The 20,343-nt window shown below is 44.4% G+C and overlaps 1 protein-coding gene across 2 annotated transcripts; it reads right to left on the bottom strand.

Moving 5' to 3' along the window:
* Window positions 1-401: 401 nt before the first annotated feature.
* Window positions 402-20,342, bottom strand: cnot6l (CCR4-NOT transcription complex, subunit 6-like). Of its 2 annotated transcripts, XM_069169398.1 has the most exons (13): window positions 20,242-20,341; window positions 17,616-17,737; window positions 16,902-17,088; window positions 15,379-15,464; window positions 15,200-15,289; window positions 15,050-15,118; window positions 13,654-13,811; window positions 11,397-11,551; window positions 11,138-11,289; window positions 9,936-10,163; window positions 7,538-7,740; window positions 5,175-5,393; window positions 402-1,678 (listed from the first exon to the last, which is right to left on the bottom strand). In XM_069169398.1, the coding sequence occupies exons 2-13, from the start codon at window positions 17,725-17,727 to the stop codon at window positions 1,664-1,666; spliced, it is 1,674 nt and encodes a 557-aa protein (XP_069025499.1). In that variant the 5' UTR covers window positions 17,728-17,737; window positions 20,242-20,341; the 3' UTR covers window positions 402-1,663. The 2 variants fall into 2 exon arrangements, with proteins under 2 accessions (XP_069025499.1, XP_069025498.1); XM_069169397.1 differs by having other exon boundaries at window positions 15,050-15,289; window positions 20,242-20,342.
* Window position 20,343: the final 1 nt, after the last annotated feature.

The raw sequence follows: 20,343 nt of genomic DNA, 5'->3' as shown, positions 1-20,343 counted from the left end.
ACTAACGTCAGAGGAACCTCAACAGTCTCTCGTGTCGCTGCAGTTTTGCACCTTTTATTGTTATAAACATGTTATTGGCAAACGTGACGCAACACTTCGGCTTCCACAACACAAACGCTGTGTTGTCTGACGTTAGCGGCTCTTCACACGCTGGCGGACGGAGAACCGGCGTGGTGAAGAACAAGTCTGGAGTCTGGTGGCAGAAATATGACGTCACTGTTACAAACAGCAGGTGGAAATGCTTTTCTTTAAAATCCTCTTGAGAGGAATAATGTAGCACCTTCGTTGGTGACTGCTGGTGACGAAAGATCTGCACCCAGTTCTCCTTCAGTTACTCCACGTTAATAAAACGAACTTTAAAACGCTTCGTTCTCTGAGCAAATCAATTCTGTTTACAGAAGTTTTCATTTCTTTTTCTCATCAGTCTTTGAATTGACACGTGCCATATTTTGCAAAGTAGTAATTTTGCAGACAAGACAGAAAAGTTGTTTTCAAGCTGAAGGGGAAAAGATCTTAAACTGTTTGGACACTGAAATTGACGACTTTCTCCTTTTTCCCTTCTTTGAAAATGGCCTCATTTGATCTAGAGAATTAAACTACGGTCAGTATAGTAAATGAGCAAAAACAGACGAGATTTTATCAAAATATTCACTGCATTTTTTTTTTAACTAAGTTCGAATTGTGCTGAATTGAATTTTTACTAGCCTGATGTTTGTAGTGTTGGAACTGGATTGTACGAGGAAGAAAACATTCATGGAGCATCCTTTAGGTTCGTGTTTACCCGTTTAGATGCAGCGATCAACATGTTCCAGTCAATTAATGACAACAAGTCCTTTGTCCAAATGCTAAATGCTTTATCAGAAAAGGCTCATTTTCCCCAGTGAACATTGCATGTGAGCATTTTATTGGCCACCAGAGACCGATGACCAAATGTAGCCACCACACTGATGTCAAATCAACCTGAATTAACAGAGGAAGACAAAAAGAAAATAATAAATTATCCACGATCAGATGTTGAACAAGAGCATTTTTACATTCAGAAATTGCATGTGACGGTTTCGATCATCTTTCTCTTGCAAAATAACTCACGATGGAAACCACAAACACGTGAGAGTGTTCACTTAAAGACGTCTGGTGGAGAGAAACTGAGGACGAGTCATTCGTGATGTCACGACAAAACAGTAGTTGATTAGGGATGATGATGGAGGGATGATGGATGATGGAGGGATGATGGATGGATGGATGGATGGATGGAGGGATGATTGATGGATGATGGAGGGATGATGGATGATGGATGGATGGATGATTGATGGATGATGGAGGGATGATGGATGGATGGATGGATGATGATGGATGGATGATTGATGGATGATGGATGGATGATGGATGAATGATTGATGGATGATGGATGGATGATGGATGGATGGATGATGGATGGATGATTGATGGATGATTGATGGATGGATGGATGATGGATGGATGATGGATGGATGATGGATGGATGATGGATGGATGATGGATGGATGGATGATGGATGGATGATTGATGGATGATTGATGGATGGATGGATGATGGATGGATGATGGATGGATGATGGATGGATGATGGATGGATGATGGATGGATGGATGATGGCGTTGGGTTAATCTCTGAGCATCTTGGTCTCATGGGCAGTGCTGCTGTTGGAGAAATTGTACAAACTAGGCACATTGTTTGTAAAAAAGTATACGAGACAAAATGAAGAAGTCAGCTGCTCACAGGTAACGATAGTCGGACATTACTGAGGACATCGTACGATGAGTGAAGAGAGATGTGAAAGCTGTCTGCAAATCTGTTTTTGTAAAACTCAGAAAGGAAAACATTAAATAGAAAGAAATGAATTTGATGGAGCACGAAGAGCTCCGAGATGACGCTGAGAAATTAAAGCCATCGAGACAAACTGCTTTTCAGCCTGAAACATTTATCTTTTCTCTCAAAAACTCGGTAATACTGAATTGTACAAAGTACCAATTGAAAGACTGTCAAGAGACACAAAATGGCCGCAGTTCAAAAACAACGTTGGACAGAGACGTTCGGTCTCCACGAGAGCGTCGGACAGGTGGAGGTGGAGTTCACACACCAGGCAGAAAATAAAGTACAACACAAAGTACATCTTTGATTTCAGAGAAAACATGTTGCCCCTTTATCAGAAGGACACAGTCCCGTCACAGATGTGAAAGACACCCCGTCATCGGAGACAGTTTCATTTATGTACAGCTGTTATACAAAACCAGAAAACCCTGTGAGGTTAGTTCAGGAGTGAAGTATCGGCCTCAACATGCCCGTGAGAGATCGACTCCAGCAGGAGAGTCCAGGTGTGTTCGTGAGCGTTAAATCATGTGCAACAGAAGCAGCGGTGATACGGCCGGACCGGGTCGGACCGGGTCGGACCGGGTCGTGTTAAAGCTGAGGCTACGGGGCGCCGCGCTGGGCCGACACCACGTATCCCCAAACTATGGCTTCGTTTAAACACCCAACACAGCAAATTCTTTGAATAATTCAACTAATTCAATCTCAAACAGTCAGTTTCGTCGGCGCTGCAGCGAGAGCAGCACGTCACCCAGATCGGACCGGACTTCACACTCCGACACCGCCGTCGCACCAAATGTGTGCGAAAGGTCAGATGTCAAGCTGGCAGCTAATGTCTGATCAGATCTTTTTCATAAACATAAAATCAGTTTGTTCCTGATCGAAGTCAAATGAGGTTTTTTATTTCTGCCAGGTGAGACCAGCGGTTCCCAACTTTCCTGCTCCTCACTGTTTAAAATGGTTTAAAACTATTTAAAACTGTTTAAAACTATTTAAAACTATTTAAAATGGTTTTAAAACGGTTTAAAACTATTTAAAACTGTTTAAAACGGTTTAAAACTGTTTAAAACTATTTAAAATTGTTTAAAACCATTTAAAACCGTTTAAAACGGTTTAAAATAGTTTAAAACGGTTTAAAACTGTTGCAGCTCAGTGAAAGAGTGAAATCCTCTTCTGAGCGTTTGATTGACAGCTGTCACCGCAGTAAGAGAAAGATGGTTCCTGTTCATCTGACTGCGTGAGCTGCCGGTTTAAACAACATTAAACATGTGAGAAGGACAAATAAAAGTTTTCTACAAAACATCTTTATTTTCTCCATTTTTTCTTTTGATTATCTCATAACATGAAATAAAGGGTTTTGTATTGGTACCGAGAACTCATCGCAGGACTGTCTTGGTTCTGGTGTGACCCGGTCCGACCCCGGAAGTGGAAACTTTCTGACAAACGCTGCAGCAACATGAAACTATTTGTTCCTCTAAAGTCTAAACTAAACCTCCATTTGACAAAAGGTTAGAATTCACCAGGTTACCATGTTTGGGAACGGAGCAAAAGTGCATCAGTAGTTTTATCAAAAATGCACAAAGACGTGTGACTGCCACGACGACAACATGTATGTATGTATGGACGTACATACGTTACCTGTGCTTATAGAGGGTTTTCAGAAGAGTAGCTTCCTGTTTGGTTTTGCTCGTACGACGCGACTCTGAGAGTCTGTAGTGTGAGAGGTACTGCTGGATGCATAGCATAGCCCTGAGGTACAACTTACATGAAGGGCTATCAGTCCTAATCATCTGACACAAACACACAACGTTCAGAGTCCACAGGAATCTGGCGTTAAATGGGCTCCGACGGCCCAATCTCATAGCGAGCCGTTGGAAGATACATTCAGCTTCTGGGCAGAAATCAGGAACTCGTTCTTGGTTTTTCTGGCACCAATAAATAAACAGGATCTTAATCATGTGATCAGATTCTTTGGCCAGTCAGGTGATGGGAGACGGGACGATTCTCTCTTAAGACCGGTGGTGTTCAAAAGCACAACGTTAAAAGCGTAAAGCGTGAAGTGTTTGTGACTGTCATGAAAAATAGATTTATAATCGCAGCGCTCAGAGAAATGTTGGATTTCATTCGGCCCGAACTGATGGTTTTATTTCTGCTTCACAGGGCTGCAGGAAACTCACAAGTTACACCTGTTGAACTCCAGCGAGCGCGAATCGGCCCGAGTGAACACGGAAGTAAATATCGAGCAGTTACAAAAGACCCGTATGAATGCAGCAGCTGTTAGGTGGCTTTCAGGCTGAGATTTGCTAATCTGGCAAGAACGATGTCAGCTGACAGGTTCTTTAACAATGAGATCAGGCAGCATTATCCCAAACGGTGTGGAAATATGATCCAGAAATAGACGGGAACACGGGAAGGACACGGGAAGGACACGGGAAGTACACAAAGCATCTGGAAGCCCCCCAAAATAATGCACTATCAATATCAGAACCAGTGCTGGTATGAGAACAGAGAGAGCCCAGCGGTGACATGAGATTATTCTACTCATTACTTTTAAAACACCCAGTCTGAACTTCTTCACCATAAAAACTGCCTCCTCACGTATATGAAAATTAAAATGATTTGTCAGCTGATCAGAATTTAAAACATCTGGACGTGTTTACAAAAAGCCACTGATGTAAACAAACGTCTCACCTCCTCCTCTAACAGTCAGAACTTGGATTCAGTTGTTTTGTAGTGTCACTCCTTTAATTAAAACACCCGGCGGTTCATTTTTGGGATTGAAAGCAGGTTCGGGTTCTGCGGACTGTGACTTTAACACAACGTGCGTGTTGCGGTGCAGCATTAATATCACGGCGGGTCTGAACTCTAAAACGATGATGTCACAGCCAAAAGAAACGTGGGCTCGATCTGTGAGGCGGATTCATCCGAGAACGTCGAACAGTGTCGGTTTGTTTGTCGGAGGAGCGGCCGTGATCACGTCGAAGGCAAACAAACTAGTCAGACCGGGAGGTGACCACGTCGTCCCCAGCCTACATTTGGTATCAAGCCTTTTTCAACAGGAGAAAAAAAAAGAAATATACAACGTGCAAAAACACAAACAGGAGCAACAAACGGGGCGAATACTTCACTCCTTGTGGGGAGGTGTGTCGGAGGGTTAGAGGGGTCTGAGCTTTAACATGATCGGTAAACTGTACAGCGTCCTGTATAAAGCTGGAGGAGGAGGAGGGGTGGGGGTGGGAGGGGTGTGGGGGGACAGTGTTTAAAAGGTGGGGAGGCGGGGTCAGAGGGGGAGGCGGGGCTCTCTCTCTCTCTCTCAGGCTGCACTACCTGTGGACCGGCAGGTGCAGCCCGTTGAGGGGGTTGAGCGGGTGAGGCGGGGGGGGGCTGCAGCTCCAGCTGGGCCAGCAGGGAGAAGTGGTCCGAGGGGATGTGCGGGTGGGGGCAGCCGGTGATGTTGTTGTCCACCAGCCACTGGCTGTCCAGCGGGCCCATCAGGCCCAGGACGCTCATGTGGGTCTTGGAGAAGAAGATGTAGTCGATCACACCCTGCAGACACGGAGACAGAACGGGACGCCGGCTTTAATATGTTCAGGGTTGGGATGGAGGCCTGTCCATCATCATCATCATCGTCATCGTCATCGAGCTTTGTCATCAGATCAGGTTTTCCTTTTTTTCCATTTGACATAAAAATACAAACTTTTCAACGGCAACTGCAAAGTTTGACATGTTGGTCTCACACTGATGATGTCATAAGACGGATGCCACTTTAAATTATTATCTTATCTTAGCATAAAGACTTGAAACTTGAGGTACCAGGTGGCTTAGCACTGCCTGAAAGTATAAAAATACACCAGCAATAATCAACAACAAAACAGTGATTTGACGTTTTGGCACTTTTTTTTTTAAACAGCATCTTTGTACAAATTAAACAGAGAGGATATAAAAGATGTTTATTAGAGAGCAGCGTCTCCTTGGTGCGAACCTGAGCGAGCTGGCAGCAGCTTCATGTTTAGTGTCCACACTTCAGTTATCGAGTTTCTCTTCTGACGGGACGGAACAAAGGTTTTCCTTTTTGATAAAACCGTCCGTCGCACAACTTTGTTTGAACACATCCAGAATGTAAGAAGACCGAGCTGGACAAGAGCAGTCAATCCTCACCGTCCTACTCGTCCTCCCCTCGCCACCGTCCCACTCTCGTCCTCCCCTCGCCACCGTCCTACTCTTGCCCTCGCCACCGTCCTACTCTCGTCCTCCCCTCGCCACCGTCCCACTTTCGTCCTCCCCTCGCCGCCATCCTCCCCTCGCCACCGTCCTACTCTCCTCCTCCCCTCACCACCGTCCTACTCTCGTCCTCCCATCACCACTGTCCCACTCTCGTCCTCCCCTCGCCACCGTCCTACTCTCGTCCTCCCCTCGCCACTGTCCCACTCTCGTCTTCCCCTCGCCACCGTCCCACTCTCGTCCTCCCCTCACCACCGTCCTACTCTCGTCCTCCCCTCCCCTCGCCACCGTCCCACTCTCGTCCTCCCCTCGCCACCGTCCTACTCTCATCCTCCCCTCGCCACCGTCCCACTCCCATCCTCCCCTCGCCACCGTCCCACTCTCGTCCTCCCCTCGCCACCGTCCTACTCTCATCCTCCCCTCGCCACCGTCCCACTCCCGTCCTCCCCTCGCTACTGATGAAGAAGCTTTCTGGGACCTTCCAGTGGAGCTTTTCTGAGCATTTTCAACTAGTTGGAGACCAAGAACACGCTGCATGGATTATATATGTCATCTGACCAGGGAACGCAACGCACAAGCGTCTCCCAGGAGGAGCTGGGAGACGTTGCAAGGGAGAGGAACGTCCTCCTGCCACCGAGAACCAACCTCGGATAAGAAGAAGTGCTCGACCGTGCAGGACTCCATATGTGAGGACAAGAACCTCAAACTGGATCCTGAACTTGTTGTGAAGCCAAAGTAAAGAAGATAAAGATGTGTGTAACGGGCCCACAGAGTCACCTGGTGGACGTATGAACACTAATCAGCCTGATTCATTTCATCATTAACTATCGAAGCAGTTCATGTTTTTGTGCAGAAGTGTGCACAGCTCCAGTAATTTATAGGAGTAACTGGCTGGTGTGAACAAAACTCTGTATCATGATATTGGAAATTCACAATCATAAATAAAATACACCTCATGGGTCTCTACAGTCTGAGGATGAACTTCTGAACACATTGAGAACAATGATTAAACTTATTATTATTGGGGATTTTAAAGCTGACTCATCTTTATTTGCAACACGCTTGTTTTCTATTCATGGTACAGTGAATTTGTTTGTTTACAAAAGCAGTGAACCTTTAAACTTCACTTCAAGCCCATAAATCCTCTTTAAAAACATGTTTGTGATGATTAAAAAAAAAATCACCTTCTTTTCATGATTACTAGTTGGGCTGTTTTAGAAATTTGTATGTATTTTTTGAATTGTTTGAGGCATTCACTGATTTCCATTCACTCCTCTGCAATGTAAAAATCTATTAGCACACTTTTGAAACTTGCTCAAGTCGGGAAATTCCATAATTTATTTGTAGGTTTCCTGCCTTGCAGAAATAAATGTAAAACACTGGCAGCTTGTAACTGAAATAAAAATACATTCAAAAATCTAAACCGTATAAAAATACATTCAAAAATCCTTCCAGCAGGAGGTTTGTACCTTGAAGTCGTACGTGTAGTTGGTGTAAGGCATCAGGTTGCTGTCGTATGCGCTCTTCAGCTGGAAGCTGTGTGTGATGCTCCCGTCCGAGTTGCCGTTCTTGCCGTTGCAGCTGAAGTTGGTCAGACATTCGTTGTAGCGCAGCTCCTTGAAGTCCTTGTGGTTCTCGGCCACTCCTCCGTTGCTCAGGTATTCCACCACACCTGGAACAAAACCTCACTGTGAAGTCGGGCCGTGACAACATTTGGTGCACAGACAAGATTTGCACTCTTGACTTTTTGTTCCAGAAGCAGATTTCTGAGCAGTAATGTGTTACAGGATGGACTGAACCAGAAATATTTCATAATGAACTGAACGGTTTGAGATGAAAACACCTACTGTTGCATATTTACTATAAAGGTGCACCACGTTAACGAAGAACCTCTGGAAAACCCAAATAAGCCCCAAAGATCCGATGCGTGTGTTTTCTTGGTGATCGAGGCACCGATATAGTTTCCGACTGCGCCATCTACTGGCTGAAAGAAGAGCCGGAGTCCATGAGTGTACAGAGGAGACCGAAGAGTAGATACGTTTCATTATATTGGATACCAATTTATCCAAGAGTGACACCCTGAGACCTTGAACAAGCTGGCTGCGTGGCGTCATTTCATTTCACCGTCCATTTTAATGAATGACAGCAGACATACTGCCTCGCGTCATTTATAAAATAGACCCGACGCCTATTTTTCACGTGCGGTTCCCTGCTAAAATATCCAGGGAAACAATCTGTGATCACATTTCTACTGTTTAATCACAGCAGAAACAGTGTGGGCTCTAAATATATCATGTAGACTCTCCACCAGGTTTCTCCTCCCTCCTCGCTCCGTATCGCTCCTCTGTGTCAGTGTGTGTCAGTGTGTGTGATGGTGTGTGTGTGTGTGTGAGATGGTGTGTGTGTGTGTCTCAGTGTGTGTGTCTCAGTGTGTGTGTCAGTGTGCGTGTGTCTCAGTGTGTGTGTCAGTGTGCGTGTGATGGTGTGTGTGTGTGTGTGTGTGTGTGTGTGTGTGATGGTGTGTGTGTGTGTCTCAGTGTGTGTGTGTGTGATGGTGTGTGTGTGTGTGTCTCAGTGTGTGTGTCAGTGTGCGTGTGATGGTGTGTGTGTGTGTGTGTGTGATGGTGTGTGTGTGTGTCTCAGTGTGTGTGTGTGTGTGTGTGTGTGTGTGATGGTGTGTGTGTGTGTGTGTGTGATGGTGTGTGTGTGTCTCAGTGTGTGTGTGTGTGTGTGTGTGTGATGGTGTGTGTGTGTCTCAGTGTGTGTGTCAGTGTGCGTGTGATGTGTGTGTGTGTGTGTGTGTGTGTGTGTGTGTGTGTGTGTGTGTGTGTGTGTGTGATGGTGTGTGTGTGTCTGTGGGTGATGGTGCGTGTGTGTGAGATGGTGTTATGGTGTGTGTGTGTGTGTGTGTGTGTGCGTGTGTGTGTGTGTGTGTGTGTGTGTGTGTGTGTGTGTGTGTGTGTGTGTGTGATGGTGTGATGGTGTGTGTGATGGTGTGTGTGTCTCAGTGTGTGTGTGTGTGTGTGTGTGTGATGGTGTGTGTGTGTGTGTGTGTGTGTGTGTGTGATGGTGTGTGTGTGTCTCAGTGTGTGTGTGTGTCAGTGTGCGTGTGTGTGTGTGTGTGTGTGTGTGTGTGTGTGTGTGTGTGTGTGTGTGTGTGTGTGATGGTGTGTGTGTGTCTGTGGGTGATGGTGCGTGTGTGTGAGATGGTGTTATGGTGTGTGTGTGTGTGTGCGTGTGTGTGTGTGTGTGTGTGTGTGTGTGATGGTGTGTGTGTGTGTGTGATGGTGTGTGTGTGTGTGTGTGTGTGATGGTGTGTGTGTGTGTGTGATGGTGCGTGTGTGTGTGTGTGTGTGTGTGCGTGTGTGTGTGTGTGTGTGATGGTGTGTGTGTGTGTGTGTGTGTGTGTGTGTGTGTGATGGTGTGTGTGTGTCAGTGTGCGTGTGATGGTGTGTGTGTGTGTGTGTGTGTGTGTGTGTGTGTGTGTGTGTGTGTGTGTGTGTGTGTGATGGTGTGTGTGTGTCTGTGGGTGATGGTGCGTGTGTGTGAGATGGGGTTATGGTGTGTGTGTGTGTGTGTGTGCGTGTGTGTGTGTGTGTGTGTGATGGTGTGATGGTGTGATGGTGTGTGTGTGTGTGTGTGTGTGATGGTGTGTGTGTGTGTGTGATGGTGTGTGTGTGTGTGTGTGTGTGATGGTGTGTGTCCACGTGCAAGCAAACCGCAGCTGAGCCGTGTGTCTGAGGTACCGCCACGCTGCCAGCGTGTCCCGGGCCGACAACAACATACAAACTGAACCGCAGCAGCTCTTGAGGAGGTCCAAGAGACTGAGCTGATATCAGAGGTTCCTGACGAGCGAGACCGTCCTACCGGAGTCAGGCAGCGAGTTGAGGTCAGCACACAGGACGATGGGGATGGAGGACGGGTCAGACGTCGGCGAGCCCGTCGCCACGGAGCCCGACGCTCTCTCAGCGATGCTCTTCAGCTCCGACAGGAACATCATGGTCTGGATCAGCTTGACGTCCGAGTACTCGGGGTCCCAGTGCATGTGGGCGTTGGCCACCAGGATCAGCTGCCTCTCCTGAGGCGGCTTCATGCCTGAAAACAGAGGAGACCTAGATTATTACACGGAGGTGCAGCCGATGAAGAAGAGAAACAAAAGGGAACTGAATGAAATCAATGATAAAAAAAAAACACTCATGAAAGAGAAGGAACTCAAAAAGGCATTTGTGATACAAGAAAACCGGATGTGACTGAAAAACCCCAAAGAAATCCTCATCAGGGTTTTATTTTGGTTTCTTTGGTTACAGAAAACCACGGAGCTGTGATGCAACTTCAGAAACTCAAAAGTGCCAAGACAAATAATAATTAGGATGAAGGAACCAGAAATAAATCGACTACAAATGGAGAAGTTTTACGGTACGTGTGCATTACGCAAGAGGACTTCCCTGATGGTCACTCATTCATCGCTTAATGATGTCATTTAATAATGATTACCTCATATTTTTTAACTTTTATTTATTTTATTTTACATATGAAACAGGATGAGGACATCATCTGCAGACTTATTCACAGATGACCTCTTTCATCTCATTACACATCATTGAAAAACATTTATTGAACTTTGGTGACTTCTAATTAAAATCACTAGTGACACCTTGTGGTAAACAAACCTTACTGCAGATGAACCTTTCCTGTCTGACTGCAGTGTTATTGAGTTATTAATAGCGGACAGTAGTACTAATGCTGTGCTGCATAACTGCTCAACTTAAAGTTACAAAGGTGTTGCAGTCAATTCACATAAATATTATAATTATATAATTGTGCTGAAAGTACGAGTTGATTAATTGTTCAACAAAAGATTAAAGATTGAAGTGATTAATCAGCTGAGGACGTCACCTTCAGCTCTGTGAACTTGGTGACGGACCATTTTCACTCGTTTACAATACGTTATATAATAAACAATGAGTTGATATTAATCACGGACAGATTAATCATAACATAATAAATCACTGATTTACTGCCCCGGAGTCGGAGCACACTGCTGCACTGTGGGAGACGTCTGTTCTTACCACCAGAGAACATGTCCTTGTTGACCTCCAGCAGAACGGCCACCCCGATGTTGTCTTTGGTCATCACCCTGTTGAGCATGACCTCTGACCCCTCCGAGTTGGCCATGGCCACCTGATTGAACTCCACTGTGTGTTTCTGAACCAAAGTAAACCTGCAGAAACATCAGCAAAACAAAGCAGCATAAATATCCAGGAGGACTCGCAGGCGAAGCGTCCGTAGAGTATGAAAAGTACGAAAAGTAAAAGCTGTCAAACGGACTTCTCGGTCTTAAAGAACACCGCGCAGCCGTCCACGTGTTTCCTCTCCTGTTCAGAAACCAGTTTGGCACGAGACTTTGGACAGAAGTAGCCGTCGTATCCGCGCTCCTTCAGTGTTTCCAGAAACATGGCGTAGTACTGCTGGGTCTCCACCTCCTGCACACACAGGGAGAAGAAAGGTCACCTCAGAGGGTCGGAGGACACATGTGAAGGTCTGAAACGTGATCATCAGTCAGATATAACAATAATAATAACTGTTTCAAAGCCCCAGAGATCCTGATTAAGACGAGTTGTCTGAGGAGCTCCGTCCTGAAGATGATTTTCCATGAAAACCAAAACCCTCTGTTGGAAAAGACCAGACCAACAAACAGCACCGCATGAAAAATCCCCAACTCTCCTTTTTAAAGACATCTCAGTCCATGTTTGTCTCCATCTAATATTAAGAAAGAAGAGAAGCTCATCTTTAGAAATGGATTCTAACTCATTCCTGACACTCCTTTGTTAGTTTCTTAATTTTTCTGAACTTCAGTCAGTGGAGAACAAACAGAGGACACGGGAGTGTAAATGGTGAAATAGAGTTGATCAGTGAAGTCCGAGGACGTGTTTCAGCTGAGAGACTCTGTGGTGTCGAGAGCAGAACAGAACAGCGGGATTCTCAGGATTGACGGGAGCAGTTTAAGACACCGTGCAGCTCTGCACACGGTCCAATGATTAAAGCACTGGAGAGACTCAGTGGTTCAATACATCAGCCTCCTTCTCTGCAGGGACCGTCTTCCTTCTGAGAGACTCCCCTTGTTTGGTCTTCAGAAGTCAGGGGAATGGCAGATGGTCACAAGTTAGCAAACGCAAAAACGATGGAAGAAATAATGTCACAGCCAATCAGAAGCCGGCACATTTTAGTAGTGCACACTAAATTCATATTTTATTTCAGATCCTGATAGAAAATGGAGGTTTTTCTCCCTTAAAGAGGAGTTTTTTTTCCCCTCCTAGCTTATGTGGGAATTGTTGAATTGTTGGGTTTCTTTGTATAATATTGTAAAGTCTTGCTGTAAGGACTTTAATGTGTTAAGTGCCATGAAATAACCTATGTTGTGATTTGGCGCTATATAAATAAAGTTGAATTGAATTGAATTGAAAATAAGCAGCATCCATCAGTGACGTCATCAACCACCAGTGATGTCATCAACCATCAGTGATGTCATCGTTGGTTTGTGAACGTTATGAAGCCTCCAGTTCAGATTCTGTCCGTCACCATCTTTGATAGTTCGGAGCAGGAAGTGACCATATTTGGACATGCTGGGGGAGGAGCCAGCGGTGGATCTGACCAATCTGATTGGAAACCTGACGATACTACGTCCCGCCCACCGATAGCTGTAACCTGACTGCACCACAGGCCTGTCAATCAAACAGACACGCCCCCAAAAACAGGTCTTCTTGAATCTTCTTTTCTAATGAATGAGGGATTATTTTCAGATGGACCTCCAGAAAACTAATAAGAAGGAGTGACTTTAGCTAACAACACCGAGATAACTGATGGACACATTTTATTCACTTTGGATTTGATGAGAGAAGTTGAATGGGAGTCTACGGAGCCGGAGGCTTTTTGGAGCCGACCTCTAGTGGCACTCGCTGGTATTGCAGCTGAAGACACTTTTCTTTCCCATTTTTCAGACCTGGAAGCTACAAACACTTCTGCGATAGAAACTGAGCCGCCTTTCTCTTCCTCTAAAACGTAAAGTATAGATTCTGTGTGGTCCAACAGCAAGGTTTTTTACACTAGTAATTTCTATTATCTTCTAGCTATTTCAGTGCACTAACATGTGAGTGTCTGTAGACAGCTCTGACAACATCACACTTCACATCAGGATGATAACATGCTCACAGTGACGACGTTAACAGGCTGCACATTTACTGGTGTTGGTGGGCGGAGCCGCATGTGACCAATGAGCAAAGAGAGAGAGATTGTAACTTTGGTTATTTTCTGTAGCTACAATTTACATATGTTCCCTGAACGACTCACATGCAGACTATTAGTAGATGAAAATTACTCCTATTGTTATTTCTTTATTCATATTTATTCCATCGACAAGTCAGATGTTTTTTCATCCCAGACTTTCTCTTCTTCAGGCAAAGAGGGAATGCAACAAATATAAATAAAAACTACAATCAGAAATATTTAATTGTGAGTTGTGAAAAATGTAGTTTGACTTTTTTTACTGTCTGATTTTGTGTCAGCTGTCAGGAAGCGTGAGCGTCACCTGCAGGCTGATGACGTCAGCATCACAGTTGGTGATTTCCTCCATGATGCCCTTCTTGCGGTACTCCCAGTTCAGCGCCCAGGACGGACAGTAGCCGTACAGCTGCCGCGTGGCGTACTTGTCACACAGCACGTTGTAGCACATGACCGTGAACACCGCTGCAGGGGAGGGGAGGGGTTTCCAACACCATGAGAATGGAAACACTTAGAAGACTAGATATTAAAGTTAGCATTATGTAGACCTCAATCAACATATTATTTTGATAATAAAATAATAGTTTCAGTAGATTTCTAAGCAAATACACCAAACACGTGACCGGTTTCAGCCTCTGAGATGTGATTTGGTCCTCTTAGTGTCATAAGTAAACCCAACATCTCTTATTCAGACCAACAGGACATCTGAAAACACTTGTGGGACATCATAACAGGCAGATTCTTACTTTTACACCGACTTTCTCTTCTTCTCATTAACTGATTTCATTTTAAATCTTTTTTTAATTTTTTTTTTTACCACTGATAGAGAAGGACAAAACCTAACTTTAAAAAAACAAAATAAAAGCTGCTTCAACGTGCTTCATGAATTTAAAACTCAGGTTGTGACGGACTACAACAACCAAATGAAAGTGGACCCCCTCTAACCTCAGCGCTCCTAAAACACACGATATTCACTGTTTCTGTCTCTTCCTCACGTTAGTTTTCAGGCTCCAGCGTTCAGGCTGCGATTCGCTGGACGACTTCCATCTCGGCAAGTGGCAGGAAAACACTACTGATCCAGAAATCCAGTAAGGTGATGTCAGCGAACTAAACAAAGCATCGGCATGTTTACCAATCTGTTGGGTTGTGATTCAGATCGAACAAAAAAGATCTAACGATACTGCAGGCGGCTTTAACTTCAGGAGGGCGGATGTAAACTCCTGACAACATAGCGGGGACAACTCATGATCCCTTGTGACTGGAAGAATTAGTCTCGGAGCTGGATCTGAATGGAAGTAAAGATGGTGTAATTTACAGAAACAATTTGTTTCCATGTCCTAACCTAACTTCATCCTACATTTAATCTGGAATTGATAATTATTCTATCTTTAATTCTGATACAATCTCAGAAAGTGGGGAGTGACTGGCCTGATTTATGATTTCAGCTTTTTAGAAGAGGTTCATATTTGAAAAGTTGAGCAGCTGCTGACAAGAGACTAAAATAAAAACAGTAAAGTTGAGAGCTGGAAACCTCTGTGGAGTTCCTAAGAGCTGAGGAACAACCAGCTGCTGGTTCGTCCCTACCAACGACACCTTTCATACACAAGTCATCATGTGATGTCATGTGAATTATTAAAACTGCTTTAAGAATGAAAAAAGACGAACACAAGGAGACAACGGGAGGTTTGAGGTGGTGAACATACCTGTGGGGCTCATTTGGTCTCGCTCTTTCAGAGTGATCCAAGGTCTTTGGGGGAGCTGCTCCGGGTGCACTGAAACAGGGCAGGGATGAGACAACGGCACACCTGCTGTCCCTTTAATTTGCATGAGCTCCGGTAAAGAGAAGAATTTACCTGCGAGATTGTCGAGCATGTAGTTTAAAAGCTTCCTGGTTCCGTCGGGCTCCTGGTACAGATTGAGGATGTCTTGGGACAAAGGATTTCCTGCAAAACAAGCAGTGTCAGATATTATTTGGGATATGTAGTTGAGTTATTGATGCTAAACAATGTTAATAACAGGAGGAGAGACTGACCTTTTAGCCCCAGGGTTTGTAACTGGAAAAGTCTCCCAAGTTCATAGGGCAGAACTCGTAAAAGATTGTTGTTTAAAAGCAATTCCCTGCAGGAAGCAGAAGAAAACACGTCACACACATCCTCCAACAGAGAACTTGTCGTGGATGTGTTTCTAATGGTGTCAACACATCTTCCACCACATTGTGTGGTGTTGTCAGGTGAGTTTGGTCCTGCAGTCTCAACGTGTCATCTCTGTTTTTGTTCTTGAATGATGTTCTGAACTCGGCAGGATAAACTGGGCTCACCCACGCGTTTCATAATCCTCAAGTGTTTCAAGTCATTTATCATCTGGTTTTTGATCACTTTTGTGTTTTGGGATTGTTTGTCATGTAATCCTTTGAATGAATCTGAGGAATGATTCACTTTTAAAGATGAAATACACCCTCTGAAGTGAAGTGAAGTGAAGTCATTAGTAAGATTCAGTTCTTCGTGTAAACTTCGAGCAGGCGGGATCATGTCAGTGAATAAGTTGATGACAATCAGAGTTTGTTTGCTTCAGGTTTCTTCTAAAAGTCTCAATTTACAGTTTAAATTAAACATCTTATTATAACCAGCAGCAATAATACAATTTTGTATTTAAAAAAAAAACTGCACATATTGTTGATATGATTGGATTTAAAGGATCATTCATGTGAGGAAGATTTGACAGATATTGAATTATTTTTGGTAAATAAAATGACAGGAAAGGTTCAACCAATCAGCACCCAGCAGAGACGTCACCTGTTGGTTTGTGAATGTTATGAATCCTCCAGTTCAGATTCTGTCCGTCACCATCTTTACTAGTTCGGAGCGGTTTGGAGCAGGAAGTGACCATATTTGGACGAGCTGGGGGAGGAGCCAGAGGTGGATCTGACCGATCTGATCGGAAACCTGACGATACTACGTCCCGCCCACCGATAGCTGTAACCTGACTGCACCACAGGCCTGTCAATCAAACAGACACGCCCCCAAAAACAGGTCTTCTTGAATCTTCTTTTCTAATGAATGAGGGATTATTTTCAGATGGACCTCCAGAAAACTAATAAGAAGGAGTGACTTTAGCTAACAACACCGAGATAACTGATGGACACATTTTATTCACTTTGGATTTGATGAGAGAAGTTGAATGGGAGTCTATGGAGCCAGAGGCTTTTTGGAGCTGACCTCTAGTGGCACTCGCTGGTATTGCAGCTTAAGGTCTTTGGGTTCTACTGTTTTTTTTTTACTTTACAACAACATAAATTCCAATTGCAAAGGAAAATGATCAAATCTATACTGTCCTTTTTTTTTTACATCTTTCAGCCCCATTGCAGAATATTCAACGCATCTCTCATTTTATTGCCATAATGAACTATCCTATTGAGAGTATCTGGGATAAACTCTCTCTTCTGCTGCCGTGATGCAGCTCGGCATTCTGGGAAATTCTGTCGGCCATGTTTTCACCACACTGTGCGCTGATTTAAACCCTGACAAGTATCTCCGGCCCCCCGGTGTTTCCCCTCACCTGAGAGAGACCATGATGCCCAGTTCGGCGGGCAGACTGCGGAGCTTATTGGATGACAGGTTCAGGTAGACCAGGTGGGGCAGCTTGGCGATGTCCGGCGGGATGCGGGTCAGGTTGTTGTCGTTGATGTGCAGCGCCGTCAGGTGGGTGAGAGTCCACAAGGAGCTGCTCAGACTTCTCACCCGCCCTGTGAACAACAGACGCAGCAGACCGCCTTCAGAAGGAAATCACTCCAATCTTATTTTATTTTAATAACTCAGCAAAACACATCGTTGCGCTTCCAATCAAGTGTGATTGTCAGCATTCAGGATGTCTATTAACAAAATTATATCCATGGAGATATTTTTGGTTTGGTGGCAAATATGTTTCCCACAAATCTTTCCAGTTTTTATACCAAAACAAGAACTAATTTCAGTTTTGGCATCAGAATATCATTTTTACCCAGAAAAGCAGATGAGCCAGTATTCAGGCCTTCATGTGTCACATAATTCACACACATTTGACTATTTTGACTCTGACCTGGATTTAATAATTTTTATTAATTTGAATATTTTCATCCAGCCTGCTGTAAGTTCAGTTTGTTCATCCAACTTTTCTGAATGCGCTAACATTACAAAAAAACATCTAGTTGTGGTTTTTAGCGCCGTGATCGAGGACTCTGCAAGTTTTTATGTTTTTATGGACGCAGACCCGGAGAGAGTTGGTTCCACTGACCAGATATCTCGAGCTCAGCCCAGTAAGACTTCTTCCCAACCGCCGCGTCCTCGGCCGACATGATGGTGTAACATCTGCGGGGATCTGGAGGATCATATTTTTCCTTTGGCATACCTGTTAATCTGGAAAACGAAGAACACAGGGGTTTGAGTTTGAGTTCAGTAATAAAGAAATACTCTTTAACTATCTGCAATAAAAAATAGCAGCATAACCTTACGGACAAATAATAATAATAATAATAATGATTTTTGAAAGATTTAAGGAAAAAAGGTAACAGAGATTAAAAAGTAAAAAATATTATTTAAAAAAAAATTGCTGGTTCTGTATTAATAATATTTTGTCATTAATATTGTCAAAGTGGCAGCCATGTTTTCAAAATATAGATGAATGAAAATGAAAAATAATCTATATAATAATAGAGATTAATGAATTACTCCAATCAATGGAAAAGTAGTTTCTGATTAATTGTCTGTTTCTCTATTACTTGAACAATCAACTAACTAACTTATTCCATTTTGAAATAGATAAACAAAAAGGTTTGTGTCCTTATTCGACACTCTAAGTCACATACAGACATGAAATCCAACTGAAAAGTGGTCAGCTTTTCAGAAACAGAATCAGATCCACGTTTCCTCTCCGTAGAAACATCAACCGGCGACCAGCCGAGTCCATTTTAATTCTCCAAGCAACAGTGACCGACAAGATTCCCACATTTGCAGGCCACCCGCTAAATATTTTCCCATCCTTTTAGATATTTCAAAACCAAAACCAAAACAAAGTCAACCTTTTTAAGTGACTTTTGAGTCATTGGCCTCAGACAGCATCCAGCTGCATGCCGGTGGAGGTGATTTCCCACGCTGAGTGTGACACAAAGTCTTCAACAAGACAGAACCAAACCAAAGAACCACAGAGGAAGCAGCTGGAGGGCGACTGGCAACCATGAAGGGAGATGAAACACCGAGGTGGTTCAGATTGACAACGTTCAGCAGGGAAATAGTTTCATCTTCCAGGCAGGAGAAATCTTTTTTTTTATTTTTATGGAGGGCAAGAAAATAAACATTTGATCTGAAGCCAGAGCCGCTGATTGCATGCAAAGACGTCTCCCGTCTCTCTATTTGACCAAACAAGTGGATTATTTAGAGCAGGAAGCACATCTCTAATCCAACAGTTGCTCACCTACCAGTCGCAAACTAGAGCGCCAATTAGAGGACACATTACACATTACAACACATTTGCTGCCAACACGTTACAGGACTTGACCTCAGCCCCCAGAACAGAAAAGTTCACATTTTCTTTCATACTATTCCTTTAAGAAAGCATCTCCGGTTCAAAACTGCAGGGACCATAAAAAGTCCATAAAGTCCTCACCAATGTCGTTCATCACGTGTTTGGACATAATTCACAGTCTTTGATTATCTTAAGATTTTGCAAATGTTGGTCAAATATTGACTTTAGCTTTGACTCAACATGTCTTTGTAAAAGAGCACATTTATGCTTCTTCTCAGGCATTTCCAACATTTATGACACTATAACTAACAAACTTGGCATTGTATTGTATTAATGTCGTTGTATGAGACCAGATGCCACCTCAGTGTTTGATTGAAATGGCTTTAAAATGATATTTTCCTGCTCGTAGGTCGTAGAGGAGTTCCTCTACACCTGCTGTTAGCAGCCATGCAGTCAGTCCTCTCTTTAAGAAGCAGGTCTGTGCAGCTTGCAGCAGGTTATTTAAACTCCACTGCTGTCAGCAGAAATCCGCATGACCCTGTGTGCCGCATGTGACCAACGCCGGCTACAATAATGCTCATAACTGTCTGAACACCGTGCATATTAACACAAGAAGTGTGTGAGAAGGAGAAGAAGTAGGTGCCTGATATTGTGCACCGGCCGCCGCCATGAGATTGGCTGAGAGGAGCAAGTTTGGAGAAGACTTACATAACCTGTTTACACACTGCCGGGTCACAAGTAAGCGGCTGCAGGCAGATATATGGCCTGCTGGCATCGATTCATATCACAACCATATGGAGACAGGCACGAAACCGCAGCGGCGACTCTGATCACGTCTGAGGTCATTTTAATATTTCAGACTTCACAGGTTGTCACAGCTCACCGAAAATATTGTGTCACATCCTCATTGTGTTTCTTTCAGAGCTTTAATTTTAAAAGGTGGGAGTGTTTTTTAATTAAAAAATAAAAAGGTAGCGATGGCAGCAACAGCTGAGACACGAGTGTCCAAACATAGCTGTGATGTCAAAAGTGACAAGCGCGTAAGGTGAGCGGACGGGCCTGTTCGGGGAGGTTCGGCCCGCTCACCAGCTGTCACACCTGACAACGAGGTGAGCAGCCCGCCTGGAGACGTGCATGGAGACATGTCCCCGTGGTAAACACATGACGGAGACCAGCCAAGTCCAAGTACGAGCAGGTCAACAGTGCAGCGCTCTCGAAGCACGGCGCTGGATTTGTTTGGCTAGCGGCAGCGGGGCGCACGCCGCCCGGTCTCACCGCGGCGGACTGACGGGGAGACGAGTGGACGCGACCGGAGACGGACCGAGCCGTTACATTTAACGCGAAAACAACCCGGTCAGTGTGGCCGTGGCATTCACAACAAAGTCCGACTTGACGTTACCTTCATTCGTGGGCGGTACAAGACAATTTATAGAAGAAATTGGTGGAGACATACAGACGCGGCTGTTGAACCCGTTCAGACCCTGAACGTCTCGGAAACAGA

This window comes from Embiotoca jacksoni, unplaced genomic scaffold, assembly GCF_022577435.1.
Source record: "Embiotoca jacksoni isolate LCO1_2020_lvr unplaced genomic scaffold, fEmbJac1.0.p SCAF_44, whole genome shotgun sequence".
Lineage (NCBI taxonomy): Eukaryota > Metazoa > Chordata > Actinopteri > Embiotocidae > Embiotoca > Embiotoca jacksoni.
The sequence above is the reverse complement of the archived record's forward strand: the minus strand, read 5'-3'. Positions and strand labels throughout refer to the sequence as shown.

Bases quoted from the DNA above. Each gene is read 5' to 3' on its own strand.
- cnot6l (XM_069169397.1), bottom strand. From the start codon at position 17,727: ATGCCAAAGGAAAAATATGATCCTCCAGATCCCCGCAGATGTTACACC. The intron at 10,164-11,137 runs GTAAGAACAGAC...CTCTGTTTTCAG, and splicing joins CAAGGACATGTTCTCTGGTG to GCATGAAGCCGCCTCAGGAG. The intron at 5,394-7,537 runs GTACAAACCTCC...CCGTGTCTGCAG, and splicing joins ACTACACGTACGACTTCAAG to GGTGTGATCGACTACATCTT.